Source organism: Heliangelus exortis, chromosome 26 (assembly GCF_036169615.1).
Source record: "Heliangelus exortis chromosome 26, bHelExo1.hap1, whole genome shotgun sequence".
NCBI lineage: Eukaryota > Metazoa > Chordata > Aves > Apodiformes > Trochilidae > Heliangelus > Heliangelus exortis.
In genome coordinates this window covers 5,099,679-5,122,409 of record NC_092447.1, presented here as the reverse complement: position 1 = coordinate 5,122,409, position 22,731 = coordinate 5,099,679, and the positions used below count along the sequence as shown (strand labels likewise).

Genomic DNA, 22,731 nt, shown 5'->3' with positions numbered 1-22,731 from the left:
AGGCTCAAGGAAGCAGCAGGTGAGGATGAAAATAGAAAAATCTTGGGAATGCTGCATGCAGACTGAGGTGAAAGGCAAAATGGTTCTTCCCAAATACTTTTACACCAGCAGCTTGCAAAAAAGTACCTGAATGATGGAGGTGAAATAGCTCAGAGGTCCCAGGCACACCTGCAAGGAGTTCAGGTCCTGCTTTTGCTCTCCTGACCTGTCCCATCCTTCAGTGTGGACAAACCTGGGGGCTCAGGTGGGAGCACAGAACCAGACCCCTCCTCCTGGGGGTTGCCTGGGACACTCTGCTCTTGTCACATAACCTCATCCCCTCACAAACTCCACACGTGCAGGATCTGGTGCTGCTTTGTCCCACCTCCAGCCCTGAGTCTGCACCACAACCACCCTGGTGCAGCCAGACCCGTGGCCAGCAAGGAACAAAGGTAAAATTTCCTTCCCAATGAGCATGTTTAAAACAAATGTCTAGAGGAGATGGTAATTTTTATATTTATTTCACTGCCTGTCGGGTTCTCTTGGTGCTCCCCAAAGCCTTTCTGGGCCCTGCTCTCATCCTTTTGGTCTCCTGTATCCTCCAAATTTCATCCCTTTTTGCCCTCAACATCTTGCTGAGATCAATCTGAAGCCCACAGAGCTTTTCAGCACTGGCTCTGACAACCCCCAAGGATTCCCTGCAGGGTAACTTTGAGGGTTTTTTTCCCCAAATCTTTTCTCCTCTCACTGTGTGCAGATGCTGAGCATCCCCTCCACCAGGAGAGCTCTTCAGAAACCATCCCTCACCTGGAGCATTTTGGGCAGTCCTGGCCTCCCCAGTTCAAGGACAAAGAAAACTGGAGCCAGTCAGATGATGAAGAGACTTGAGCATCTATCAACCAAGGAAAGGTTGAGACATCTTGGATGGTTTAGAGAAAAGGAGGTTGAGGGGGGACTCATCAATATTTATCAGTATCTAAAAGGTGGGTGTCAGGAGGATGGGTCTGGACTCTTCTCCATGATGTCCAGTGACAGGACAAGGGGTAATGGACACAAACTGGCACACAAGAGATTTAAATTAAATATGGGGAAATATCTCTTTCCTCTGAGGGTAACAAAACACTGGAAGAGATTGCCCAGGGAGGTTCTGAAGACCAACATCTAGACCAACTTCTTCCTAAACCCAGTCCAGCTAGAAAAAAAAAATCCTGTCCAACCCAACTTCAGGATAATTTCTTCCCAACAACTTCGGGATAATTTCTACCATCACATTTCTAACACCACATTTGCTTGTCTGGGAAAGTGGCCCTGTGTGAGCTCTTGCTTTAGGGGTTAATTGGTTGATCTCTTAGCACTTGCATCTTGCTGCTCAGCCTGCTCCTTGTCCTCAGGAGGCTCAGATCAGGATCCTGCATGGAGGAGACAGCAGCTTTTCCCGGTAGGAGCTGAGATCACAGCATCATTCCCCATGGGAAAGCAGGTCCAGGAAACTTCATCCAGCCACAGACTTCATAAAATCAGCCCGGGTGTATTTATATATTAAAACATAACAGAAATGACACACACTAGCATAAATAACTATATTTACACATTACTCATACTTCGCCTTTTGAATTTTTCATTTTTTTTCTTGTTGTTTTACACCCAAGCAGATAGATCAGGAGCAGAGCATCCATCTAACTCCATCTCAAGTTAATTATTGCCCTTTGTGGCTCCATCTGAATGAGGTTTTCAGGTGGTTCCAGTGGATGAGGAGCTGGCTGTAGAGGGTGTTATCTTCACCTGAACCAGAACCATTCGAGGCAGAGCCCTGGGAAGGGTGCAGCCTCACACACAAAACAATCCTGATTGTGAAACGCCTGTTGGAAAGGCAGATAGAAAAAAAATTAAACAGCCACAGGGCACCCAGGTTGGTGGATGTGTTCCAGAAACATTAGGTCATAGATTTTTCTTATTTTTTTTTAGTTTCCCCCCCCCCCTCTTAAAATACACTCTGGCACTTTCCCAGCAATGATCAAAAGTCACTTTTTATAGCAAGGGTGTCTTCTCCAGCACAGTTCTCCAGCTCCTCTTCCATTGGCTTTGCTCTCATCCGATTTCAAAGCTTTTCTTAATTTATTTTACATTAAGGTGGAATGGCTCTAGAGGCAGGAAAACTCCATTTTCCTTCCAGATCACCCCAGCATAAACCAAAAGAGGCCAGGACTTTTCTACCACTACAAATTGTTCTCCTGGGCAGAGACCTTGCTTGGCTTCTGCTGTGTGACCTCTGCCACTTGGGACTTGGCTTCTGTTGCCATCCTACAGGCTAAATAGCAAGTGGGGAGGAACCTTCTCCTCCTCATTTAAAATATTCCCCTTATATTATTATTCCCCTTATTATTCCCATGGAAAAACACTGATCTGATAAACAACAAAATTGTGGAATTCCCCCATGGTGAGTTACCACATGGAGCAAGAATCTATTGGAAATGGCACTAATTCCAGCTCAGAAAGTGTTGCCAAAGCTCTGTCTGTCCACTTGTGATCCAGAAAGTGGAGAAGTGAAGAGGTTCAGCAAGGGCCACAGCAATAAGAGGCAGAATTTGGGGGGAAACCACCAATAGCAGAGGTGGAGTTGTCCTTTGGGTGGGACAGCAGGCTCAGGCACCTTGTCTGGGAATGTGGGAGCAGCCATCTCACCTTCTGGCTGCTCACCAAGCATCCCATCCCAGTGCCATCAAATGGGCAGGATGCAGATGTCAGGGTGAGCTCATCCATCTCTAATGAGGTTGCCAGACCAACCACGTTGCTCTGTTGTGTGGGTGATGTGGATTCAGACCTTCTGAAGTCAAATAAAAGTCTGGGGGCAGAGTGAAGGTAACCTAACTGATTATCCTACTTCAATGGCTCATTAAAAGAAAGAGGAGGGCAACTCTTAAAATATCTGCCTTTGACTTGAGAGGTGAAGAAGCCCAGTTAAGGATGTGTCTCACTAGAAACATCCACTTCAGCCCCAATGGTGGCAGGGTTTGTGCCCAGATGTCTTCTAGCAAGCCTAGAAAGCAGAGATGGAGAAGCTTCAAACCATCTTCTGACCCCCCTGCCCCTTGCAAAGGCAGAGACAGCTCTGATCTGTGGCTGATCCTTCTGTCTCTCCTGGCTTTAAAACCCATCAAAGACCCAAGTTCCAGATTTCAGCAAGATATCTGTTCTGCTTTCTGATTATTTTGAGGTGCTTCCTGAAGGCCACCCTTAGTTTCAGTTCCACTTCTTTCCTTATTCCTCCTTCTGAGAGTGACCAGAGGCTATTCCACTGCCTCAACTGGATATTTTTGGCATGGCTTTAATTATTCCTCCCTCTCTGACCCTTCTTTCCTCACCTGAGCAGCCCTGGTTCCTTCAGATGACATATTTTCCAGCCTCCTCATCAATCCTGCTGCTGACTCAGGTGTTTGTCCTCAATCCACAAACTGAAAATCATTGAAATCGAAGCCGATAAGTGAAGCTGAGGGGATCAATACCAGGGGATGATCTAATACACTGACTGGAGATCTCTATCTGCCTAGGAACAGGTTAGTCACGGAGAGGTGCAGAAATGCCAGGGCATCTGTGGCCAGACACAGCCTGGGCTTACAACATCCACATCCAGGTCATCCACAGGTGTAATTTGGGCTCTCTCAGAGTCTGCAAGTGGTTGCTCAACCGTGGGGAACGACCCAAAACTTGACAAGTCCCACTCCTGGAGCAGTTATGCACTCATGTCATCCATCCAGAAGGCTGTCACAGGGGGATGAGCCACCAAAGCTGGATTCCTCCACCTTCTATATAGCTTTTAAAAGCTTTTTTTTTGCCCACCCGTGCAGCCACAGGAGATGATCAGGGCAGTTTGATGGTGGCAAAGTGAGACCAAACCCTGAGGTTAAGCAGGGTGAGATGAATCATGCCACTGGTAAGTGCTCTGGGCTCTAGTCCTGCTTTTGTACCCAGGGGAAACCTTCTGCAGAGGTTCCTGCTCAGAGCAGGCTGGGTTCAGTTCATTCAGTGCCTTTCCGGAAAAGTTGTGTTGGATGCTTCAAAAATCAACTCCAGGAACTCAGAAGCCACGAGGCATCTTCTGTTACTTTAGGTGGATAGTGAGACATGGGAATCTGAACACCACCCAAATAGCCTGAGATACATCTTATACAATGATGAGGATTTAAAAGAAGAAGGGAGAAAAAAAAAAAAATATATATATATTAGCACAGAAAATATTAAGTCATTCATATTTTCTGCAATTAATTTATCTGTCATCAATAGACTCATAAACTATTTGACTCTATGACAGCTTGGAAAGAGAAGATGCCAACTTTACCTGCAGGTGTGCATCTGGTTGGGAAGCCACCAGCAATTGTACGTGCAGGGAGGGAGGATGATAGGAGGGAGACAGAGGGGTTGTGAAATAAGATGGGAGGGAAAGAGCTGGCAAAAATGCTGGCTAGCTGCATTTGTCCTCCTTAGAAGTGGGAAGGAAGGTTTACAAAGCCATGACTTCATGCAGAGCTCCCAAAAGGAGGGTGAGAACCCTTTCCACCACAGTTTTATTGACCTGGCTTCAGGTGATGAGCCCGTAAAAAGAGCCCAGGGCTCTATAGAAATAGTCCTGCACCTCTTCTGTATTCAGTGGGATCCTTAAAATAGGTATTTAGGGCCAGAAATCAGATTGCTTGTCAAAATCTGGCTTGTACAGAGGGTGATGGGTTAGAAGGGAAGATGTAGGGATGCCCGTGGTGGATCTGGAGGTGAAACCTTGGTGCTGGTGGCCGAAACCCATCTGGGATGTGCAAACATTTCCCACCAACTACTGCTTCAGTCCCTCTGCTCAGCTGCAGCATCCCCCCCAGAAAAGACAACAAGAAAACAAAGACAAGAAATCCCAAGAAAAAGCAACAAATGAAATTAAAAATGAGCTGAAAGGGGGAAAAGGAAGAACCAGCACCAGGAATTTGGCCTCTCCAAGAGGGGAACGTCTCGAACGTGCCGCTGGCGTGTTGCTGCAGACAGCTTAAGCCCAGAGAAAATTCTTTGGCAGTGACATCAATTCAGCAGTAAGTAATGCATTTGCTAGGGCTGAGATTCAATTTAAGGTCTCTCCAGTGAGTGGGATGATTGAATGGTACTTAAAAAAAAAAAAAAAAAAAAAGAGAAGAGAGACCAACAAACGAGTCTCCTTTTGTTAAGATCTCGTCAGCCCCATAATTTAAAAGGTTCAGGTTCCCCCCATCCTTTTTTTTCCACTTGAATTGTGATTTATGTACTGAAGTCTGCTAGACCCACCTTGAACTTGGCTTTCTCTGGAATTACCCCCTCCATCCCCCAAGTCTAGAAGTTGAGAATGAGGTTTTTAGATGCTGGGTGGCTCATCCAAAGCCTTGAGCATCTTTAACCCCTCCACACTCACCCCTTTACCTGGCACCCAGCAGAAACCACAGATTTACTGAGTGGTTTGAAAGAAAAGGGCAATTTTGGACTGAGAAATATGGCACAGAACAATTTTATTCTTTATTTTTTCCCTAGTGAATTGTGCAGCTTTCAGCAGTCAATGCTTTATAACCTCCCTACACCCAAACCTGCCCCCAGCCCACTGGGTTCAGTAACCCCCAGCAAACCTCTCCTCCAGAAATCATCATTTTTCACTTTACAGTGAGAAAAAAAAAATAATTAGAAATCGACATAATTTGACAGGGAGCTCTGGCTGCCCATGAATTTAAAACTGGAGCTGCTGAAAAGGCAGTAAAGGAGAATTTTATACTGGCTAGGGAAGGGCTTAGAAGTTTATTTTCTTGCTGAGTGAGTGGTGTTAGGCAAAAGCCATCCCCAAAGGTTTCATGGCTGGTGATGCAGCTGGAGGGATTGCCAAATACATACTCAACAGAGGACTCGTGTACTAAAAATAGTGATTAGATCATGAACTCTGTCTCTCTCTTGATCCAAATGAAGTCTGAGGACAGATCTGGAGCTGGTGTGGAGAGGAGGAGGGTGCCACAGAGCTTAGAGCTTTCCACCACCTTTGTCCTCTGTTGACCAGGGCTAGGAGAAACCTGTGGTGACACCATCAGATCTTCAGCTTTAAAAACAGAGTGGTTTGGGCTAAGGGACCATTTCATGCTGAGGAAAAATGAGGAGAACTTCAGATTTGGGCTTGGGGTAAATCCATGCAGACAGTCCTGGGTCTGTAGGTTCCCCTGTGCCTATCCGTGTGGGTGAGCAGAGTCTGGCTGGGAAAAGGGTTTTTTATCTCATGTGGCTGCTTGAAAATGAGATCCTTAATCAAAAGTGGTTGTCTGAGCTCTGCAGTGAAGGGAGAGTGATGGAGGTCAAGGCATCAGCTCATCCTTGCTCGTACAGACACCTCTCTGGCCAGGCTGAGCTCAGCACTGCTGATGGTCACTGGGTTTGGCTCTTCTGCAGGCAGATTGAGATGGTTTTGAGGTGGTCTGCAGATGGATGGAATGGCCTTGAGGTGGTCTGCAGAGGGATGGAATGGTTTTGAGGTGGTCTGCAGGCAGAAGGAATGGTTTTTGGGTCCCCCCTCTTCCTTCCCTGCCTTGCTGGTGGCTGCTCCCAAAAATGGAAACACTGGGGGGGGGGGGGGGGAAAGTTACAATAATACTGACACAATTAGATGAAAATAAAGCAAAATAAACCCAGAAAAGGCTATTTAGAATGTGACTATCACAAAATAATTCCTCTCCCTCCCGTGGACCAATTAGGCTTCAACAAACACAACTTTGCCCTTTGTTGGAATTGCTCTGGGGAGGGTGGGGTGGTGGAAATAAAGGTGGGGAGGAGAGAACAAGTTGCTTAAAAATAAGCCAAAGGCTCCAACACGTGTTCTGGGCTGGCTGAATTCAAGAGGAGGGGTTGAGGCTTCCCATGGGAGCTCCCTTTCACAGCTCTCCCCTAATCCTCTGGAAATGGCCTGTTCCCTCCAGCTGTTGGGTCACCAGATAAACTATTTGTTCAATTATTCTTGGCCCAAGTGGGTCGGGCTGCCTCAAAGGCACTTCCATCACCCTTGGAGGAGCCCCAGCCCATTTGAAGCCCACCCTCCTCCCTGCCAGACCCTCTCTCCTCCCACCTTCTTTATCCCAAAGGATGCTCTGGGTGGATCTGCAAGGCCAGGCTGGGAGGGTGGCTCCGGTGTCAGAGAAAAATAATTACAAATGAAAGGGAGCTCAGCAGAAGCTGTTGTGACAAATGTTGCCAAAATGGTCTAACAGGAGCCATCAGCTGCAGCTGCCACCCCTGTGGCCACACGGGGCCCCTTGGGACCTGGCATGAAAGCCACAGCCCCGACAAACCAGTACAAATGGACCAGTAATGGACACAATAGGGTTTTTATTTATTTCTCCCCCCCCAAAACACAGCCACACACCCACCTCTCTGTCCCACAGGCTCAGCTTTTGCTGGAGCTCAGACCCATCTAATCAGTGCCTGGTGGCAGCTGCTGGAAGAGAGCTGGGAATCACTCTGGGTTCACCTGGTCAGAGGTCTGAGGTGGCTTTGCCATTCCTAAAGGAGGTCCTGGCTGCAGGTTTGGGTTTCCCAAACCTCCTCCCATTTCACCAGCAGGGCAGGAGAACACATTGCAGTTATCTGGATGTGTCTGTGGTGTGGGACATGGGGATGCACCCTTGACTTGAAGTTGCCCCAGCTGAGCATCTGTCTCCTCCTCTGCAGGCTCATGGTTATAGGTGACCACCAGGAGGGAGGACAACCCAAAATCATCAGGTCCTTTGGATTGGAAAAGACCTTAAAGATCATCAGGGCCACCCCTTAACCCAGCACTGGGTCAGCCACCACTAAACCATGTCCTTAAGAGAGGCCAAGGTGAAGGTAGCATCCTTGTCTTCTCCTGGCAACCAAACTTCAAGCTGACCAAAGGGGATGACAGGTTGGGTTTTGGCTCACTGATATCATTTGAATCACCAGCTCTTACATGAAGTGTTGTCTTTTGGCCTGGAGCTACAGGGAAGCCCTTCCTTGATGACCAAGGTGTGCTCAAAGCTTGGTAGTCCCATGGGATTATGAGCTGTGTTCCTCTTCCCCTGCAGACTCCAGGTTTGGCCCTGCTGAGAGGAGATGCCAGCTCTGTGTGGCTGTCAGAAATGGTGCTGGACAAGGGGAAAAGCTACAGTGAGATCCAGGTCCCTTTGGGGTTGTGTCTTGGGACCTCCTGGCCCAGAATCAGAGAACTTTTCAGGTTGGAAAAGACCCTTGGGATCACTGAGTCCAACCATCCCATCATCCCTACTCTACAAAGTTCTCCCCTACACCCTGTCCCCCAGATTCACATTTAAATGACCCTTAAACACACCCAGGGATGGTGACTCCACCACCTCCTTGGGCAGCCTGTTTCAGGGTCTGACCACTCTTTTAGTGCTCTTTTTAGGAACATTTTTTTCCTAATGTCCAGTTAAAACTTCCCTTGAAACCATTCCTCTTCTGCTATTGCTGATTACCTCTGAGAAGAGACCAGCACCAACCTCTCTGCAAGGTCTTTCCAGGGAGTTTTAGAGCACGATGAGGTCTCCCCTCAGCCTCCTCTTCCTCAAACTGAGCAGTCCCAGCTCCTTCAATCATTCTTCAGAAGTTTTATTCTCCAGAACTTCCAGCACCTGGGCAGAGGCACCACAACCTCCCTCTGCACCAGGTTTTCTCTATTTTATATATTTCTATCCTCTGTTATATTTTCTCTATTTACATATTTCTACATTATGTTTATCTATTTTCTCTATTTCTCTATTTCTGACCCAATATCTCAACCCCTTTCCTAACCTTACCCTCCCTGCCATCTCCTGACCCCCCACCAATCTCTCTTGAAAGTCCCAAATCCAAACCCTCATGGCTGAGGCATTTGGGACTTTGAAGCCCCGGCAGGGACAGCTGAGCCCTTCCACAATCCCCAGGGCCCTTTTGGGCTCAGCTGGGTGTTTGAAAATAGTCCCCCCCCCAACCCCCTGACAACTGCACAATTATTTTAAGATGCTGCTTAAGGACCCGCCACGTAACCGGAGCCCTGGGGTGGTTTGGCAGGGGGGGGAGAGGACCCATCCCTGGGTGGGTTTCACCCCTAATTAGTAATTAGCAGCCCCCTCGTTTGCTGGAAAACTCTGGGCAGACCAAAGCTGCAGCACCCAGGAGGTTTGGGGGTGGGTGTTGGTTGCACCCAGGAGGTGGGTGTTGGGGGGTGGGGGGGGTGGGTTGCACCCAAGCACCCACCTTGTGAGGGTTGGTTGTTTTTTTTTTTTCCAGGATGGTTTGAGCCCCTGGGTGTTTGTTTTAGGGTTCACCCAAAAGCAACACTTCCTCCCAGGTGGAAAAACACTGGTGAGTTGGGATGGAAGCTGCCCTGGGTTAAGGTTTGGCCCCGTGCCTCAGTTTCCCCACAGGTAAAAGGGAATTGGATAAAGCTTTGGAGTCGATGACTTTGAGAGGTCCCTTCCAACCCAAATTATTCCATGGAAAAGGAAGGGAAGGGACCAGATTGGAGCTGGTTTTCGGCAGCCTGGGAGCCTTTCCATGAGCTCCCAGCACCACCTAGTGTTCCCCAGTTCCTGGGGTTCACTCCTGCACATCCCAGACACCTCTCCCCACGCCAGCAGCAACACCCCTCATCCCTCATCCCTTGTTCCTGCATCCACAAGGATCCCCATCCACATGGTCTCTTCCTCTGACACCCCAAATCCTGAAAACTCCCGGGGGCTCCCCAAAATCCCAGCACCCACTTTCCCCATCCTTCCCAAAACCTCTTCTTACCCAGGAAGGGGTTTCCAGGGCAGGTTCAAACATTCCAGTTCTGCACATCCCAGGGAGCTGTTGGTTGGTAGCCCAGCAGGGCTCTGTTTCTATTGCTAAAGATCAGTAAATAGCAGGGTTTGATTTTACTTCTCCCTTCCTCCCCCCAGCCAGAGGTTTAGGTTTGGATGAAGGGCAACATTTAGGAGTGATCTGGGTGCTGCAAAATGAGCAGAAATTTAGGACCAGTGGCTCAGGGGGTGCTGGGCTGAGGCAAAAAATCATGAGTGGGGCTAAAGATGGGGAAGGGGAAAAAGATGGGGAAGGGGAAAAAAAGGAAATATCAATATCCCCACCAGCACGTCCCAAATGGCATTTAAAAAGCAAAATATTTGGTGGGAATGGGCCAAGGGGATTTAATTTCCCCTCTTTGCAGATGAAACAACTCACTGCAGCTGATCCTGCCCATCCCCTGTGTCCCCACCAGAACCACAGCCGTGTCACGGATGGATGCCCAGAGAAAAGCCCCTCGGTTTGGTAGGTGACACCAGGCTGGCAGGTGACATTCCTCCCTCTGCCACCACGATGTGCCCTTGCTCCACTCACTGCTGCAGCGGGAAGGGGGGGAAAAAACCCAACCCAACACCACCCAAAAATCAAAGCTCGGGGAATATTTTTTTCTTCTTAATTTGTTTTGCTGTGCCCTTCCTCTGCCTGCAGGGCTGGCATCACCTCGGGGCTCAGCTCTTCTTGCTTTTATTTAATTTTCACTTCTTTTTACCCAGCTGGGGGCTCGGCTCAATTCACAGAGAGCTGGGAGAGAAATTTTTTGTGGGTTTTTTTTTTTCCCCCTTGTTTCATCTTTCTTTGCCAAAGTGATTTCTTTGCGGTCTGGCCGTGCAGGGATGCTGTTTGCTCTTTGCAGATGTGCCAGCTTGAATCATCTTCTCCTTTTTTGCCATCTGGCAAGCTCCTTCCTCCACATCTCTGCCAGGGAACAGGGTTGTCACATGAGTCACGTCACCTTTCCACCAGGGTCCAAACAATCCCCCACCCTCTCCTTTTGCTAATTCCCAGTTTCTGCCTCCGCGAGGCTCTTTTCACTAAAAGAGCTCAAGCTACTGATGAAGAGGAGTTAAGTTGAGCTGATGGTAGTTGGGAGGCAGCCATGGGTTTGGTTTTTTTCCCTTCCTATTTTGGGGTGCTTCAGCATCACCATAAATCCGGGGGGCAGATGAGGGGGCCAAAAAATTGGTCTCAATGGCCAAAAAAATCCCAAGCGGGGAGGATGCTCTGAACTGTTCCTGGGTGCAAGGGAGGCTGAGGTGGCACCTGGAGGAGGTGCAATCAGCTCAGAGCTATTTACTCCAATTTTTACTCCAATATTTAGACCAATTTACTCAGCAATCCCTCCTCTTCCTCCAGCCTGGATCTAATGCTTCATACTTGGAGCCTCCAGGTACCAAAGAGCACAGCATCTCTCCAGAGGGCACCTGGAGATGCTTCCCAGAGCAGCAGCCTCCTGCTTTCCTGCAGTTAAGATTTAGAGCTGGCTTTTTACATTTTTTTTTTTTTTTACTTCCCTTTGTTTTGCTTTCTCTCACTTTGTTTCACTTTAATTTTCACTTTAATTTTCACTTTACCTTTTACTTTCCTCTTTTCTATATTTTATTTTATTGTGTCTTGCTGGGCTCTGGGTCACTGCCAAGTTTTGCTGAGGTTGGGTCCTGTTGTACCCCCAGCTCAGGGCTGGTTTTTGCTCCAACAACTACACACACAGAGGTGATTTGTTTCCTTGTAGTAAGATCCATCCACACCCACACCATGGTTTCATTCTACAAATATTTGAGGGTGCAAAGGCTTTGGTGGGGACAAGGTTCCATTTCTGAGTCAGGTTTCACTGAAGGTTTTTTCAGTGCAGGCAGCATCTCCCCAGTTAAATAATTCTTCATGTTTCCAGGTCCTCCACCTCACCACTTAATTTTTTACCTCCAGGCTATTTCTCTATCTCAGTTTCAGGTGCTGGGTTTGTTTGTTTGTTTGGCTGGGGGGTAAAGCCACCCATGTGCTCAGAGCACCCTGATTTATTCTCATTTATCTCAGGGCTTGCAGGACATGCATCAAAAAGGCAGCAGGCTCTTGGGGCATCCATGAAACTGGAGAAAAGAAATGCCTGCAGCTTGGCTTTTGCAGCTGGAAAATGGGAAGAGCCTCAGCTGAAAAAACAGGCATGATAAAATCACCAGCAAGAGGATGCCTGCAGGATGCTCCCTCCCTCCCTCCCAGCATCTCCTGCTTCTCCCAGTGGTGAGAAAAGGTGAATTTATGGATTATTATTTTTAGGAGAAGTCACCTGTTTAAACAGATTTGTTGGCCAAGGCAAGGGAATAGCTTGGATTATAAAAAATCAAAATAAGAACAATACCAATAAAGATATAAATAATTTTAATATCAGGATTATCAGAAATATCGATAATAACAACAACAACAGACAGGGGATTGCCAGAGAGCACTTCTCACTGTGGATTCATTCAAGAAACATTGGGACTATACTGAAAACATGAAAATTTGGCTTGTTGTACTCCAAATTCCCTGGGGCAGGTGTATTTGCTCTTGGTGATAAAAGTACCTGTGCTGCTCCATAACAATGAGCTAAACCCAGGGCTTTGTCAGTGCTTTTTTTTACAAATAGCCCTAATAATGCTCCCTTCTCTCCCAAGGGCACTCTGGGGGTTAATTATTTAACATTTGTAAAGCACTTGCAGGGCTGGAGAGGAAAGTGGGAAGGATTATTAAGAAGAAACTCCATTTCCTAGGAGGAGTGGTCAGAAAAATTGCCTCCTGAGATGAAATAGGGGTGAAAAGCAGGGGAGCCCCAGAGGAGCATCCATCCCTGACCTGGGGAGCAGGGAAAATCAAGTGCAGCAAAGAAATTAAAGTGACTTTTGGAGTGGTTTGGGGCCAGGGTTGTGCTGAGGGGTGCAGGGACCTTGGGTTGGGGGGATGATGCCCCAGGTAGCCCCCCTGTCCCCATCCAAGGTGAGGGAGTCCCATCCAAGGAGCCTGATTCCCCCCCAGGGTGGGTGATGGGGGAGCCTGATAGAAAGAAATTTAACTATTGCAATGAAAAGTAAGAAAATAAAGATTTTTGTTTTTTTTTCTTGGGGGGGGGAAGCCTTGAGACAGCCAGTTTGTCAAGGCAGGGAATCACAGGTGAGTTCTGGGGGAGAAAACTGTGAATGAAAAGCACCTGGCGTGCCCACAGATGGGTTTGGTTTTTGGGCTGGTTTTTTTTGTTGGGTTTGTTTTGTTGTTTTTTTTTTTTTTTTTAAATATGTGTCCAGGGTTTTCTTTTCCTTTTGGCAAAGGTTTGAGGGAGTGCCTGGGGTTGGCAGGGAGGAGGCAGGTGCTGTGGGCAGGGAGCAGGCAGGGGAGGAGCTCACCTGGGTGCAGGTCTGGCAGGAGGCTCACCTGGACAGGTAAGGTGGGGGGCAGTGTTTGGGGGGTTTGTATTAGGGGCATGGGGGAAATGTCACCCCAAAGGGTGAGAATGTCACCTCAGAGGGGGGGAATGTCACCCCAAAAGGTGGGAGGTGCCCCCAGTGAAGTTGGGAGGGGAAAAACCCCATGCACACAACTTCCTAACCTGTAGGGGGGATGGGGACACCCTGAAATCCAGCACCCTGCCAGGCTGGGCTGGGGGACAGAGTTGTCCCCAGCTGGGTGGGACACGATGGGACAGGGATGTTTTCCAAGGAGGAAGTTGGAAAAACAAGAAACATGATATCCAGGGCCTGAAAAGCCACCAGAGGGGAGAGTGGGGCAGCCCTGGGAGTGTCCCCCAACCCCTCCTTGCCACCTCCCTGCTCCACTCCCCACAGAACTGAACACAGGAAAACCTCTGCCCAGCAGCCAACCCAAAATCACCAAACCACAAAGGCTCTTCCCACCCTCCTCTCCTTGCAGAATTGCCAAAAAAGTCACTTTTTGTGGGCCAAAAAAGGAAGGATTTGGAGGAAAATTGCTCAGGGGACTCTGCTGGAGGGTCGGTGCCTCCCTTACTGCTGGGGTTTTTTTTCCTTTCTTCCTACCACTTTGTCACTAAAAAATGAATAATCTCTGGCTTTGCTGGCTGCCCAGGCACGGATTTGTGTGGGGAAGTCATAAAATAAACACAGGGGTGGCTGTGGCACTCACCAGGCTTAGGGGTGTGTGTTAAATAATTGGATATTTCTGGGATATATGGCCCTGGAAATTATTTCTTCAGTCACTCAGCTTGGCCAGTTTTCCCTGATGGATGTCAAAGGCAGCATTTAGCCTGTTTTGGGGTGATTTTAGGCCAAGCAATCATCTCTTCTTCGGAAAATCCTGATTTTTTTGCAAGATTTTTAATGGTGGTGGTAATGCTGGTTTGAAGTCAGTTTTGTGTCACTGCTCCTGAGGTTGTAGGGGATGGTGGGGTCAGGGCTGTTCCACCAGCATGGTCCTGGGTGGGGAGCTGGCTTCATGGCACCACCTTTCTCAGAAAGCACTTTAATCTCTTAAAGTGCACAAAGGCTGAAAAAAAAAAAAAAGATGTTTTTTTTTAAGGTAGCAAAGCAGGCTTCCCAAACCAGATCATTTGGAAAAGTCAGACCTTGTTGCCTTAAAACCTCAAATAAACCAAGGCAGGTTGTAAAGCAAAAGGATGAAGATGGCTCAGACTGGTTTGTTTGATATCTCTGCTGGTTTTGCTGGGCTGGAACTGGGAGCTGCTTCTTGGCCCAGGGGTAGGGATGGGGAGTCCAAAGCAGAGATTCAGAAACCAGGAGGCAAAAAGAGGCGGTGTGAGAAAGCTTTTTGGTCTCCCTCTCCCCTGATGTCTCTTTCCAGGGGAGGAGGGGGCCTGTTGAGTTTATTAAACAGCCCTGGGGTCCTCCCAAATTTGAAGCTTTCATCCCAGCTTGAACTTCCCCATGGAATTTTCCCACTGGGGTTGGTGCTGTTTCGGGATCAGCTCCATAGAGCTCCTGATGGTTCCTGCAGCTTTTCCCCAGCAATTGAGCCTAAGAGGCTCCGATGGTGATGAGAGTTTTTAACCAAAGACTAAAACCCTGGAGGAGCCTTTTGAGGCAGAGAAAAGTTGATTTCCTGGCTGGAGAGGCAGCTGGGCTTGCTTGGGTTAGCAACAAATAACTTGATTGCTCCCTGTCACCTTTTCACGCTCCCTAGAACAGATGGAGGCAGAGAGAGGAGAAAAAATGGGTGGTAATGTGATGGAATGGTTCAGAGTGGGGTTTTTTTAGGCTGGCATTAATGTGGCAGGGACCCAAATCCCCAGAGGAGTTAATGGAAGTGATGCTGGGGCTGGAAGAGCCTCTGCAGCCAGGCAGGGCTGGGGATGGAGAGAGGCAGCAGGCAAGAGGTGAGCTTGGATTTGTAGGTGGTGGCTCTGTCATCTTTGTGCCATTTTTGGTAGCTCTTCTCTCCCTGGTAGGGGATGTGGGGTGCTGGTGTGATCAGAGGTGCCCCCCAGAGGAAAGGGGCTGAGGGAGGAGGATGTGGGGCTGGGTTGGATGTGAGAGTCAGCGTGAGGAGCCCCTTGAGAGGGTTGGAAATGGCCTCATTATTTCCAGATATGCACCTCAGGGGCATTCATCAGCTCAATCTCTTCTTCTTTCTTCTTTCTTCTTTCTTCTTTCTTCTTTCTTCTTTCTTCTTTCTTCTTTCTTCTTTCTTCTTTCTTCTTTCTTCTTTCTTCTTTCTTCTTTCTTCTTTCTTCTTTCTTCTTTCTTCTTTCTTCTTTCTTCTTTCTTCTTCTCTCTCCTCTCTCCTCTCTCCTCTCTCCTCTCTCCTCTCTCCTCTCTCCTCTCTCCTCTCTCCTCTCTCCTCTCTCCTCTCTCCTCTCTCCTCTCTCCTCTCTCCTCTCTCCTCTCTCCTCTCTCCTCTCTCCTCTCTCCTCTCTCCTCTCTTCTCTCTTCTCTCTTCTCTCTTCTCTCTTTCCTTTTTCCTTTTTCTTTCTTTTTTTTTCTCTTTTTTTTTTCTCTTTTTTTTTTTTTAATTTTTGCAGGGCAAGACATTTTTGCTCTTCCCTGGGGACCATCCCTGTCACCTGCAGATCCTGTGAGTGAGAACCAGGCAGCAGGTCCCAGGGTGAGCAAAAAAAAAAAAAAAAAGAGCTCTGGTGTGTCTGAGCTGCCTGATGTGCAGAGATTGGAGGGCTAAATTAATTACAGGGTTTATCTGAGGAGGGTAAAAGCCCAGCTGAGGTCCTCACCATCCTCCCTGCTGCTCTGTTTGGGTGCTTTAGGTATAACCAAGAGGGACCTGGCTCCTCTGGGAGGTGGTAAGGGCAGTGGAACCAGTAAATGATTAAGCCAGCCCAGTGCAGGGGATTGTAATAACCAGAGGGCAAAGGGCACTAATTGCAAGGCAGCAGGGACCTTAATGAAGGCAGAGGTTGGATGACAAGGAGGACACTGGGTTTGCAGGGAATGCCCTGAATAGTGGGGGGTACCAACCCCAACCTTCAGCTCTTCTTCATCCCCAGTGAGGTTGGAGCTGCAGTGAGAAACCTGGGTTGCAAACAGAATTGATTTTATTTGTTTTTTTGGTTTTTTACCCTCTTCTGCCCCTTTGCATGTTTTCAGAGGAGGAAGGGAAGCAGCAGAAATCTCTGGTCTCAGGTCCTAGGTCGGCCACCCTGCTTCCTGCCATGGGGAGGGGATGGACAGCAGCAACCCCAAAAGTGTCCCCATCCCCCTCTTAGCTCACCCCATCTCCCAGCCAGGTGGTGTGAGCCCCATTTCAGTGACTTTGAAGCTTCCTTGCTTTGCTTGGTCAGTGTGGCCTTGAGGTTATCCCATTTTTATTGCATCCATCCCATAGGAGCCCATCAGGTTCTGTTAAATATAAATCTATCTATCTATCTATACATGTATATAAATATTTATATATAAATATAAAAATATCTGCCTTTCAAGTGAAATATCTGCCTTTAAAATGGAACTGCTGGAGCTGGGTCATGGTTTTATATATTTATATATATATGTGTTGTGATTAGAGCATGAATGTGGAATGAGAGAGCTGCAGGGGTTCTTCTTGTGGCATTTGGGAGTAGGTTTGACTCTGTTTTCAGACATTATCCTGAAATTATGGAATGTATGAGGTGGGATTCTCTGCTCACCCCAAAACCAGGGAGTTTTCAGGCATTTCCCCAGCCTGGGTTTTGCTGCTCCCCAATCTCAGGGCTCCAGGTGGATGCTCCCTGGTTGTCCCTTTCCCAGATCCTATTGTATGAACCCACTGGGCTGTGCTGGTCAGCACCTCCTGGCTTTGATTTCGTGTTTAATCACCCAATTTGCTCACCAGCAATAAATTTCCCCTTTTAAGCCCTGGCCCTGCAGTGCTGACAGCTGCCTGCAAAGCTGCTGCCTGAGACAGCAGAAATTAACATTTCCCTGGGCACTTTTTCAATCCTTTCCTAAATCAGCGTGCAGGGACCCCTCTGTGCCAGCTCTTGGAGTTTTTTGGGGTTTTTTTTGGTGACTGAAGGATGCCAGCCCCATTTGCTCCAGCATGGGGTGATGTCAGCAGGAGGAGGCAATGTTTGCTTCCCTGGAGGCCTCAGGTTAGTTAAATCAGTTCAGATCAAGTTGTTTCATCTCACCCCACTGATTTTTTTTCCTGCTGCCTCAAGGAGATGGTATCTGCACACAGCCAGGCTCCAGGGGCTCAATGGGGTGAAACAAAGTGTCCCTGGGGACAAAGTGACCTGAAATAAATCAGGTATTTCACCAGTGATAAGACAAGAGGTAATGGGATGGAGCTGCACCAGGGGAGGGTCAGGTTGGAGATGAGGAAAAATTTCTTCACTGAAAGAGTGGTGAAGCATTGGAACAGGTTGCCCAAGGAGGTGGTGGAGTCACCATCCCTGGGGGGATTAAAAAATGGGTAGCTGTGAGATGATTTAGTGGTTAAGGTGGTGTAGGAGTTGATGGTCTTGAAGGTCCTTTCCAACCACAAGGATCTGACAGTTTCAGGAAGGCAAAGCAATTCCTCTCCTCCCCCTCCTCCCCTCTCCATGGCTGGTGCTCAACCTCATGCCCCGATTATCCTTTATGCAGAAGGAACAGCAGAAAAAGAAGAGCATTTTTCATTTTAATTTCTATTTTTTAATGTCTGCATAACCCAAAAAAACACCTGGCAAAGGTGGTTTGAGGACAACAAGGTCATGGGATGAGGTGGGGGGTCAGGTCCATGCAGCCCTGTGCTATGGGGATGGTGGAATCCATGCCCTGAGAGATGGATTCTGCCTGGAATGAGGTGGGAGAGAAGCTAAATGAAGGAGGAAATTGTGGGCACAGCCTTTGCTATGAATTAAAAAAAAACAAAAAAACCCCACAACCTCCTAATTGACCCCCCTGACACAAGGACACCCCTGGACATCTGCTGGAGCCCACATCAAAGGGATCATCATTTGTCCACCCAATTCAGGAAAGCAGCAAATGGCAAAAAGGAAATTCCTGGCTTTCAATTCCTGTAATTCTCCAGGGAAATGGGTACTCAGGTCCCTCCTAACCCTGCACATGGGGGCACCAGGGGAGGTTTTGGGTAAAAAACAAACCTGTAGCCTGGTTGTGGTGCTGTGGGCAGGGTTCCATGTGAGGGTTATGGCCAGCAATAGTTTTTAGTGGTCACTCTGTGCATTTTTTTCCCAGTCCCGTTTTTTTTTGAGTTTTGGGAGCCTTGTTGAGCACCAGAGGGAGAGTGGCCACCGAGGGGCAGGAGAATCTCAGGTGGGATCTCTGGGCTCTGCAGATCCTGGCTCAATAATGATCCTGAGGGAGAAGAAAGGGTGAGGTGAGGCTGTGATGCAGGGAGTGACTTGGTTTCTCTGCCCAGAACCAAAATGATTTGTTTCCAGCAGCTTTTTGGGGTATTTTGACAGCTCCATTTTTAAATGAAAGACCTTGGCTTTATGAAATAGATGCGAGGTGCAGGGTTGGGGTTTTTTCTTCCCTGTATGGGTTAAAAAAAATTCCAAATATTAAAAATTTTTTGGACACAGCACATCACTTCTGATGTGCAAAGAACTCCTGAAACCCACTGATTTTTTACCCTTTGTTTTTTCCTTTTGAATGATCTCTCCTGCCTGGGCTGCAGTGATGCTCTGGCTTCCACACTTGGAAGGGCAGGAAAAGCAGGAGGGATCCCAGGGATGGAAGCTTTGGGCTGGGATGTGGCATAGGTTGCAGCTTGTATGAGGTCTCTGCTAAACTTGTCTGGGCTCCAGTTTTCCTGGGCATTTCCTGGGGCAAGGAGCTCAGAGAGGACCCAATTGTTCCCACCCATGGAGAGGTTCCCAGTCCTGCTTCCTATTCCAATGCACCTGGCCAAGCCTTTTCCTGTCCTTCCTGAGAGGTAAATCCCATTTTTTTGCCCAGCATGACATTCCAATAACTGGTCTAAGTTGGAAATGACATTGCTTTTCTTTGCTTTATAGTCAGGGGACATTTCCAGGATGGCAAACTTCAAGGGTCACGCACTTCCAGGCAGCTTCTTCCTCCTCTTTGGCCTCTGGTGGTCTGTGAAATACCCCCTGAGGTATCTCAGCCAGAGAGCAACTAAGAAATCCCACAGGATTTATTGTTTCCAACGTCTGGATGCCATCGAAGGGAGCATCAAAATCATCTTTGCTCTGATAGGTAAGGTCTGCATTTTATTAGGGAGGCTGGGAGCTTCCCAGCCTGTCCTGAGGGCTCTAGGGAAGCTCAGGCTCCAGAGAAACTGCTCTAGATGTGGAAGGAGGAATCCTTGGTGTTCATTTTGTGTTGGTGTCTGATCATCTTGTCTTGATCTCTGGTGATCTCTTGAGCTTCTCTTCACCTCTGACATTCATCTTAATTTCTGACGTTCACCTTCACTTCTGGTGTTCATTTTGTGTTGTGCTGATCATCTTGTCTTTATCCCTGATGATCTTTTGATCATCTCTTCACCTCTGCTGTTCATCTTCACATCCAATGTTCACCTTCTCTTCATCTCCATTAGAGTTTGATGTGAAGAAGCCAAGTTTTGGACCCCATCTCAAAGCTGAGCAACTGTTCATTTTTCGTTTTAATATCCAGCCCTTTCTCCCTAACACAAACCCATCAGCTCTTGCTTCAGAACCTCCCCACCTCAAACCACCACTGCACACAAACCCAGGGACACGAGGTGCTCTTGCCTGTCCCTGCAGGGATGCTGGCAGAGCAGTTTGTCCCCGATGGTCCCCACTTGTACCTCTACATCGGGGAGAGCCGGGACTGGGTGAAGCTGATGAACTGGCAGCACACCACCATGTACCTCTTCTATGGCCTCTCTGGGGTGGTGGATGTCCTCACCTACACCTCCCCCAACGTGGTGCCACGGGGGCTGGATCGTCTCATGCTGTCCCTGGCGGCGTTTGTGGAAGGTTGGTACAAGGTGGCAACACTTAATTTGGGGAGGGATGCTGGGGAGGGGGGTCAGAGAATCACAGCATCATTTGGGTTGGAAAGCACCTCTGAGATCACCAAATCCAACCCTTGATCCACTCCCCCCGTGGTTCCCAGCCCATGGCACTGAGTGCCACATCCAGGCTCTTCTTCAAGACCTCCAGGGATGGAGAATCCACCCCTTCCCTGGGCAGCCCATCCCAATGTCTGAGCACCCTCTCTGGAAAGAATTTCTCCCTGATATCTAACATGTGCTGGTGCTGCCCACACTGTCCCCTTCAGGGCTGTTTCATACTGGGGAGGAAAGGCAACAGTCATCATCTGCAGAGACCCCAAAACCCATCCTGAGGGGCTCTGGGCTCTGCTGGCCCTCCAGAGTCCAGAGAGGTCTCACCCAGCAAGTCACACAGGATCAATCACACAGGATCCACACACAGAGAGTCATTTTGGGTTGAAAAGCACCTCTGAGATCACCAAATCCAACCCTGGATCCACTCCCCCCTTAGTTCCCAGCCCATGGCACTCAGTGCCACATCCAGGCTCTCCTTAAAAACCTCCAGGGATGGAGAATCCACCCCCTCCCTGGGCAGCCCATTCCAATGCCTGAGCACCCTCTCTGCAAAGAATTTTTTCCTAATCTCCAACCTAAATCTGGCAGAGCTGAAGCCCATGGCCTCTTGTCTGACTGATAGAGCCCGACACCCCCTGGCTCCAACCTCCTTTCAGGGAGTTGTAGAGAGTGATGAGGTCTCCCCTGAGCCTCCTTTCCCAAAAGGGACAAAAATAGAATCATCAAAGGGTTTAGGTTGGAAGGGACCTACAAAACCATCCAGTGGGCTCTGTGGCCATGGGTGGCATTGCTGAGGTGGCTCTGAGCTCAGTCCATCTTTTGGCAGGTTTTCTCTTTTATTACCACATCCTTCACCGGCCCATGCTGGACCAGCACATCCACACCCTGCTGCTCATTGCCATCTTCTCAGGGGCCTGCAGCATCCTGCTGGAGGTTTTCCTCAGGGACAACATCATCCTGGAGATGTTCAGAGCTGGCATCACCACCGTGCAGGGAACGTGGTTCTGGCAGGTCAGTTCTTCCTTCTCCTGCCGAGCAGGGGAACGATGGAAAAAAAAAAAAAAAAAAAAGATTTAAAAGAGATTAAAACTGAGCTGAGCTTGTGAAATACAAAATGAGGAGGTTTAGCGAGTGGCTTGGGGTCTGCAGTGCAGAGGGACAAATGTTTCTGACTGTTGCAAACAAAAGGAGAGATGGCAGGAGAAGGTTTCCTTGGTGTGACCCTTCATGGGCTGGAGTTGAAGGAGAGCAGCAAAAACCCCATTGTCCTGGTCAGGGCTGAGGTCCCTTTGTCACACGTGGATGATGGTGGTGACCAAGATGGACAGAGAGGTGCTGGAGATCTTCAGTACCTTGTATTATTGGGTTTTTTTTCCCCTCAAGGTAATAAATTTTTTGTTCCACCCAGATTGGGATCGTGCTGTTCCAGCCGTGGGGTGGCCGCACATGGGATGAGGACCACAGCAACATCATGTTCCTCACCATGTGTTTCTTCTGGCACTGGGCAGCTGCTGTGGCCATCCTGGCCATAAACTACACTCTGGCTTACTGGTATGACTGGGGCACGGCCAGGGGCAGGGAGGGATGGCTGGAGGGGGATGCAGGTGGCCTTTAGAGGACAAAGGCATGGCCGGATAAACAGCTCCTGAGTGCTGCAAATTTTAGGGCCTGCAGGTTATTTTTTTGAGCATACAGAATGCAAAATGTGGAGAAGGGAAATGTGGAGACCCTGAAGCTACTCCTGGAACCCTGGTGTGGCTTTTCCAGAGGGCTGAGAAGGGGGAATTATCCCACCTGCAGCCTCCAGAAGGGAGGGATACAAAAGGGATAGCCCACTCTGTGCAAGCAAGTGGCTTTGATACAGGATAAAACCCCTCCAATTCCAATATTTTAGGACCTTTTTAGTGGTTTTCTCCCCTCTGCTCATTATTCCACCCCCCAGAGTGGCCTCGGGTTGGGGGTTTTGCTAATGGGGGTTGTTCTGATGTGTTGCAGCTGCATCCAGCAGTGCCAGAGGCGCAGCGGGGAGCCCTACATCGGGCTGGGGGTCCGGAGGCAGGAGGGGGACCCCAGCTCCCAAACTGCCTTCCTGAATGGGTCTGATGAAGAGTGAGATACATTATGATGTCTTCCAGAAGAAAAAAACCCAATATATATATATATATATATATATAAAATAATACAAATGGAACAAAATATTTATATTTTGGAAGAGCAAAGAGCTGGGCAGCACCGACCCCCCCCCTCCCCTGGTGTCACCATCTCTGGAAGGGGAACATTTTTGCAGTGATTTTTTTAGCCCCCCCAAAAAAAGGGCAGAATTTCACTGTGATGAGAGTGCTTCCTCCTGGGTGTTCCCGTGCTGTTCCCACCTGTGTTGCCATGGTGATGGGTGCCAGCATCCTCGGCCCAGCTGCTGTGATTGAAGCCAAACCTTCGGGTCCTGCACCTCCAGGCCAAGGCACC

The 22,731-nt window shown here is 48.5% G+C and overlaps 1 protein-coding gene across 6 annotated transcripts; it reads left to right on the top strand.

Annotated features, from left to right (window-relative positions):
- Positions 1-11,946: 11,946 nt before the first annotated feature.
- Positions 11,947-22,460, top strand: LOC139807716 (transmembrane protein 45B-like). Of its 6 annotated transcripts, none has more exons than XM_071769038.1 (7): positions 11,980-12,058; positions 15,791-15,843; positions 19,226-19,427; positions 19,958-20,173; positions 21,092-21,276; positions 21,674-21,816; positions 22,261-22,438. In XM_071769038.1, exons 1-7 carry the CDS (start codon positions 11,995-11,997, stop codon positions 22,376-22,378), a joined length of 981 nt encoding a protein of 326 aa, XP_071625139.1. In that variant the 5' UTR covers positions 11,980-11,994; the 3' UTR covers positions 22,379-22,438. The 6 variants fall into 6 exon arrangements, with proteins under 6 accessions (XP_071625143.1, XP_071625139.1, XP_071625138.1 ...); XM_071769037.1 differs by having other exon boundaries at positions 15,791-15,873; XM_071769039.1 differs by lacking the exon at positions 11,980-12,058 and adding an exon at positions 13,180-13,220 and having other exon boundaries at positions 15,791-15,873; positions 22,261-22,437.
- The last annotated feature ends 271 nt before the right edge of the window (positions 22,461-22,731 follow it).

Coding starts and splice junctions, on each gene's coding strand:
- LOC139807716 (XM_071769037.1), top strand. CDS start 11,995: ATGCCTGCAGGATGCTCCCTCCCTCCCTCCCAGCATCTCCTGCTTCTC. Junction 21,277..21,673: donor AGGGAACGTGGTTCTGGCAG/GTCAGTTCTTCC, acceptor TGTTCCACCCAG/ATTGGGATCGTGCTGTTCCA. Junction 21,817..22,260: donor AACTACACTCTGGCTTACTG/GTATGACTGGGG, acceptor GATGTGTTGCAG/CTGCATCCAGCAGTGCCAGA.